A 6,768-nucleotide genomic window follows, 5' to 3' on the forward strand; every position below is an offset into this window, starting at 1 on the left:
GCTTGCTGGGCGGGGCCGTGAGGGGCCGTGAGGGGCCGTGAGGGGCCGTGAGGGGCCGTGAGGGGCCGTGAGGGGCCGTGAGGGGCCGTGAGGGGCCGTGAGGGCGGGAGCCGCTCGGAGGGGTCGCGGGGAGGTGGGGAACGAGCAGGATGCTCCAGGCAGAGTCCCGGCAAGGGGAGAGCCCGCGGGGCCAAGATTCCCCAGCTAGAGCGTCTCCAGGCTGGAGAGCTCAGGGACACCACAGGTTCTTGAGGGGCAGGAGCCCGTCAGAGCTCGGGTGCTGTGGCAGCACAGGAGACACGGCTGAAGGAGGGGCCTCAAAAGCCCCAAAGTGCCTCCAAGCGCCATGGAGAGAGACTTCGGACAAGGGCCTGAAGTGAGTGGACACAGGTAACGGCTTCACACTGCCAGAGGGTGGATTTTGATTAAAGAAAGAAATTTTGTCCTGTAAGGGTGATGAGGCCCTGGCACAGCATGCCCAGAGCAGCTGTGGCTGCCCAGTCCCTGGAAGTGTCCAAGGCCAGCTTGGACAGGGCTTGGAGCAGCCTCGGACACTGGGATGTGTCCCTGTCTGTGGGTGACGTTTAAGTTCTCCTCCAGCCCAGCCCAGTGTGTGATTTATGTTTATAGGTGTCCAGCACTGCCCGGATCCCTCAGGGTGACGCACCGGCCCCGGCTCAGGTTTCCAGACAGTGGCACCTGGTCAGGAGCGGGTGACCTGCTCTGGGAATGCGCCTGACTTCTGCGACAACATCATCATCCACATACCAAAAGAATGAAACAATGACTGAAAACATTCACACAGTGCCTGGGAGCAGATTTGCACAGATAGGAGCTTTATTTCACAAGAAAAAGTTGTAACTCAAATTTGATCTTACCAAAGGAGCCTCTGTTAATTTATCAGGTGTAAATTCCCTATCTCAGCTTTGAATATTAATTTCAAAGAAGTAAAATAATAAAAGAGGTGGGCAAAGTATAGCCAGGAGTAAACTGCTGCCAGTTTCTATCAGCAGGGAAGTTTCTGCCCAGTGCAGAGGAGCTCTGGCTGTTTAATTCTGACCATCATCCAAGCAGCTTCCCCAGGAAAAACTGCAGAGTTGGGTTAATTTATTAAGAGTTAAAAAAAAGCCTAAAGGTGGAGAAGCCCAAGTTTATAACTGCTTGAGGAAATTTCAATGAGGCTCACATTTCTGAGTGCAGCAGAGTTCTATGTAAACTTCAATTTTGCTTCTGTGTAGAGCAAAAGAAACTGGGCAATTCACTACAAATCTTTTTTCTTTCGCCTATTTCCCTTATAAGTAGTAACACAGTCATCTAACCAAGGTGTTACAGTCACTCTTCAAAAGGTTCAATGCAAATTCATTGAAAACAGATAATTATTACCGTAGTTTGTTGCAAAGGTTGTTGCCAGGTAGTTGCCACACACAGTTGTGGCCTCTGCAGCCTTTCCTCCCCATCTGGGGTAGAATTTCAACATCACAGCAAAACTTTATGAACTGAAGTTACTTCCCACATCCACAGAAATAAATTTTTGCAGGATCCAATTTGGACAGGCTGTTACTTTCATCTCCTACGGCAGCGCTGTGTTCCCAGCATGGATGAAAGGGAATATTTTCAGGAATAAAATCCCCTGGGATTGTTGTAACCATGGTAACACATATAGATAGCAGGCCTGGTTCCAACCCATGTTTTATTATTCCAGCAGTAAAGAACTGGATTCTATAAATAACCATCCTTGGCCACTGCAATAAAGTACTGCTCTTTTGCTTTCCCATCAAAATAATTTTTTTTTAATTATTATATTCCTATAGTTAAAACACTCAGGATAAAGTGCCAAGATCAGTTCTGTGATCAATCTAAGTGGGAAGTCTTGTTTCCTAAGCCACAGTGAGTGAGAAAGGGAAGAGTATTCAGATATTTAATGAATACCAGATAGATATGAATATTTCTGTAATAATAAATTCATATTTCACTGCTGAATAAATAACAGAACTTTAAGCTTGAAATAAAAATTAAAAAATAAAAAACATCCCCATCAAATTTTCATGTGTTTTATTGAGGTGAACGTACACATGGTCCACATAGTCAATGGAAATAGTCATAAAATAATTTAAGAACTTGTGTTGAAAGGTATTAGCAGCACCATCGGTATTGGAATAGCAGAAAACACATTCCAGGAGGGGAGTGATGCCTGGATAAAATGCCATCATTTGGAACAGGGGATGGGAATGGCTTTGTTGGATGCTCTGGGGAGTTGGAGCTTTTAAAACACACTTTTTTTGCTAAATATTTTTGACGATTATTGTTACAAAAAATACAACTAAATAAGATACTGCATAGTATTTTAATTAACATAAAATCGACACTGAGGTGTGTAAAGCAAGACTCAAATCTCTGCTTCCACATACATTTCATTTCTGAGTAGAGAAATCTAAAATTTAAAACCAAAATATAGACCTAGTGTATTCTCTAAAAGACACACCTTAGGTGGAACGTATCAGACTACGAAAATACATATCTTCCATTCTGTTTAATAATTTACTTTAGTTAAAAAGTTGTGAAATTCTCCTCACGAGAAGCGTATACAAATTGATGACTTTAGTAAATTAACAAAAAGGATTATTTTACTTTTTGTTTTTGTTTTGCTTTTTTTTTAAAACAAGGCTTAGCCCCGCCCTAACAATTATACAAGGAAGAAAAGAGACTACATTTATATGAAGGAATACAAATTTACACACATTTTACAGTGACTTATACCCTACACATCTACAAAATTCACAGTTATAATACAAGCAAGTACAAGGCTGGGATAAAGCTGTCGGATACCAAAAAAGTTCCTACTTTAAAAAAAGACCAACGGGAAGAGCTTCCAAGCGGCGCACGGCTGGCGGAGGGGAGGCTCAGCACACGCACACGGCTTTCCTGGGCGGGTGGAACAGGGAGCTGCTGAGCTTCTTCTGCCCGCGGAGGCTGCGCCGCATGGCCAGCCTGGCCGGGCTCCGGCGCTGCGGGGTGGCGGCTGCGCCCTCGCCCGGGCCCCGGGCCAGCCCCCGCCTCGGCTTCTTCAGCGCCGGGCCCGAGTTGGATTCCTCCAGTGTCCGCTTAAAGCTGCCCGGGGGCGTCCTCTCCGCGTCCCGCGCCTTGCCCTGGCCGTTAGGGGACACCTTCAAGCCTTTTTGGTCCGTGCCTGAGTTGGCCGAGTTGGAAGGGGAGAGGCTGACTGACAAACCATTGCTGTAGGATTCCTGTAGCCTCAAAGCCAGGGCTTTGCTGCACTTCTCCTCCTGGGGGGCCGAATCCTTCGGGGTTCCCCCTGAGGAAGGTAAATTGCTTTTGGCGATCTCGTTTGGCAGCTCCAGGTATTTTTCTGAGAGCATGTTGCTGTGCAGGAGGGGAGGAATGGGCTCGGCAGAGTTCAGTCGTGGCCAGGGGTCATCTTCTACGAGCTGAGGGAAAAGGAAACAAAAATACTTAAGCATAAATATAATTATAGAATCACAGAATGATTTGGGAAGGGACCTTCAAGATCACTTCATTCCAAACTCTGCCATGGGTGCAGACACCTTCCACTATCCCAGCTTGCTCCAAGCCCTGTCCCACCCAGCCTTGGACACTTCCAGGGACAGACTTCATCCTATGATGGTAGAGACAGTGTGTGGTACTTTCAGAATTTCCCTACACTTTATCAAAGGTAGGAAAACCCTACTCCAAAGCAGACTCATCCTCTCTTGAGAGGTGGAAACAATTCTGACCGGGGATGTGAACTGCAGCTGTAGAGCACTGAGGGATCTGCAGGCAGCTGCTGGGAATTGAGGGGGAAAGCAGTGCCTGTAACCTGTGCAGCATTTCCAGCTCTCAGACAGGACTTCCAGACACCCACAGAGGCACTGCTCTCTGATTTATGCATGGTCAGTGGCCAAACAGCAGAGATTGGCTCCTGACCTTTGTCATGTTCAGCACTCTCAGTTACTGCATAACCAGGTTATCAGGGCTGGACAAACTCCTCCTCAGAGCTGCCCACAGACAGGGGCAGTGTCAGACACAGCCATCTGAAAATACTCCAGTTTGCTGGGCAAAGTTACACTTTTTGCTGCCTATGGATCCCTCAGGGCACATCCAGCCCCTGGGAAGCGCAGTCAGTCAGGTCCCAAGAACCAGGCACTTCCTAAACTCTGACCCTCACCTCTTCTGCAGCCTCTGGAGAAGGGTTTTTGCCTCATTCTGTTTTACCAACAGGAAAATGGGGACAATACTTGCTCTCACTATCCACAGGGGGATTATGAAAATTAGTGTTTATGCAGCGCCCTGAAGATAGGAATTCTGACCTTATTAAAGATTTAATTGTGAAGAAGTCCCTGGTTACTTGGCAAGTCCTTCAAAAGGAAATTTCAAGGCCACACTACACACCCTCAGTGGAAGGCAAATGGCAGTTATTATTTTAAGAAAATCATGTGCTGGAAACTGAAATGCACACAGCTGAATCAGGCAGGGACAAGTCTCAGGTGAATAAACAGATGCTTCTGAAGCCATGACCCAACAACTGCAGGTTTAATAAAATGCACTCCAAAAGAAAAGACAATCGGGACTGTTCCCAGCATTCACACTGGTTTTTCACTCCTCTGTGGCTCCCCACGTGTAGACAAAACCATTTAGATAACATTCCTTTACTACATTTAACAACACAAGAGGGAAGACCTTTGTGAATGGAATTTTAAAGGTTATTCTTCATCTCAGTTCCTGCAGAACCCAGAAGGACACCAGATCACACACACACAGCAGCTCTGGCAAGGCTACTTCAGCTGCTCAATTTAATTTCTGACACTGTGTCAAATAAAACTTAGTTTTATGGTTTTTATTGTGCAAGACATTTAATGTTGTGGCTCTTTTCCCCACCACCTCCTGCTGGTGCAAACAGCTGAGACTGAACAAGGCTTTGGGAAGCCAAGGAAAGGCAGAGGATGGGACTGCTGGAGAATGATGTAACAGAACAGGAAAAATAAACCACAAATCACCAATTGAATTTCTCAGCAATCCAATCAATCTTCCTCACTGGCCTCAGGAATACTGGAATTAATTCAGTATTAGTAATTGCTGCCAGAAGGACAAGCAATTAAGAAATACTTTTGTTTAATTAAGAAACTTTGGTCTCCATTTATTTCCAAATTAATTGTTTTGGCAGGTAGCAGCTGTCAGGCATCAAGGCCATCTCTACTTCCCTCACAGAAAATGTGATTGAAAATTTTAGGAGCACTTACAATTTAATTTTGTTTCCTCAAGATTTTGCTAGGTTGAAAGCTGTTTTTATGGATTTTGCTCCACTAGATGAAAGGGGAGGAGACAAAGTTGAAGCTTGCCATTTTATTAGCAGCTTGTTTCTCCCAAGGGAATGTTTAAAACTCCCTTTCTAATTTCTGCTTTCTTTTCCTTTGCCCAAAGGACAATTATCTGAAGATTCTGCAGAACATCAAAGGACAGTGACTTAAATCAGGAGCAGCTGGTAATTACTGAAACAAACAGCCACTCATAACTACACTCCAGTTCTTAGAGGGGGGGAAGAAAAACCACAAAACAACAAAACAAAAACCCTCTGAAGAGCTCTGCTTTATGTTAACAACTCAAACTTGCAGCCTCCAGAAAGACCTTATGTTATGATGTCTCTGCCTCCAACAAAGAACATCAAATCAACCAAAGGAAGATAATGAGATCTCCCAGTACAGAAAGAAAATGTTCTTTACAGCAACATGTGTTGGAGCAAACTAACCTTAAAAAATAAAATAAAAGCCCAACACCACCACAACCAAACAAACCCAAATCAAAGCACGCCCTGCCAGGAACAGGTTCACAACCTGCAATCCCTGGGCTGGGCAAGCTACACAAGCACCTGGCAAGGCAGGAAGAGAAACTGCAGCCCAGCCTTCATTTCTAAGAGCGTGTGTTGGATGGTTTCTTTTTTATACCTCTAATCCCCACTCTGGTTCCTCTCTGTCTCAAATCGCTGCCTTGAATTTTGGGGAGGATCTCAGAAACTTACTTTAAGAAACAATGTAAGTCAAGGTTTGTAAAGTAACAGTTCGAGGGAGCACAGATCAACAACTACCAATAAACAACCAGCAGTAATTCTGAAAATTCATACATTGCAACACCAAAGGCAGAATGTTAAAGTCTTATAAGAAACATTGTTAAAAGTTGGTCCAGTTCTCCAAGCCTTTGCACGTGGAAGTGTTGAGGATAAGGAATAACTGTAGCTTCCACAGAATATTCAGAGCTGGGAGAGACCCTCAAGGGGGTCTTGGAATGGCAACACCATGTTTACTGAGCCAATCCCAGTAATAGACTGTCTAGCCATAGACAGTAAAAGTTCAGAATTAAGAATAGCAACATCAAACAGTGATGTGAATTGACAGATCAGGAGTTTCTAGCAGCACTCTCCGGTCTCCAGCAATGTTCTGATTGCCCCAGGGAGCCGGGGGAGGCAGAAGGGGGACGCAGAGAGCCCTTACCTTGAGGGGGGGCGTGCAGCAGCGGGAGGGGGTGAGGCTGCTGGCATCGGGGCTGCTGTAGCTGGGTCCCTCGGCCAGGTTGAGCACCAGCTCCTCATCGCCGTCCCAGCGGCCGCGCTCGCGCAGGGGCGCGATGCAGATGACGATGGCGCTCGTGTTGTCCGCCCGCAGCATCCGCTGCCTCCAGCGGCCCAGCGCCCGCCCCACCAGCATCCGGGCACAGGACTGCCGGGCCTCGCCCTGGGGACACAGGGGATGTCACACAGAG

The 6,768-nt window shown here is 46.2% G+C and overlaps 1 protein-coding gene and 1 long non-coding RNA gene across 2 annotated transcripts in view; one reads left to right on the plus strand and one right to left on the minus strand.

Annotated features, from left to right (window-relative positions):
* Positions 1-101: 101 nt before the first annotated feature.
* Positions 102-2,031, plus strand: LOC107212957. Its single transcript, XR_001524599.3, has 2 exons — positions 102-390; positions 631-2,031. It is a non-coding gene; the product is annotated as an uncharacterized LOC107212957 (long non-coding RNA).
* Positions 2,032-2,035: 4 nt separating this feature from the next.
* PPM1D (protein phosphatase, Mg2+/Mn2+ dependent 1D) overlaps positions 2,036-6,768 on the minus strand; it is a 19,266-nt gene continuing 14,533 nt past the window's right edge. The window contains exons 5-6 of the mRNA XM_015646896.3: positions 6,501-6,740; positions 2,036-3,446 (exon numbers count right to left, since the gene is read on the minus strand). Of these exons, the coding sequence (XP_015502382.1) occupies positions 2,901-3,446; positions 6,501-6,740 (786 nt within the window). The 3' untranslated portion in view covers positions 2,036-2,900. The remainder of the gene's footprint in view (positions 3,447-6,500; positions 6,741-6,768) is intronic.

Source organism: Parus major, chromosome 19 (assembly GCF_001522545.3).
Source record: "Parus major isolate Abel chromosome 19, Parus_major1.1, whole genome shotgun sequence".
Lineage (NCBI taxonomy): Eukaryota > Metazoa > Chordata > Aves > Passeriformes > Paridae > Parus > Parus major.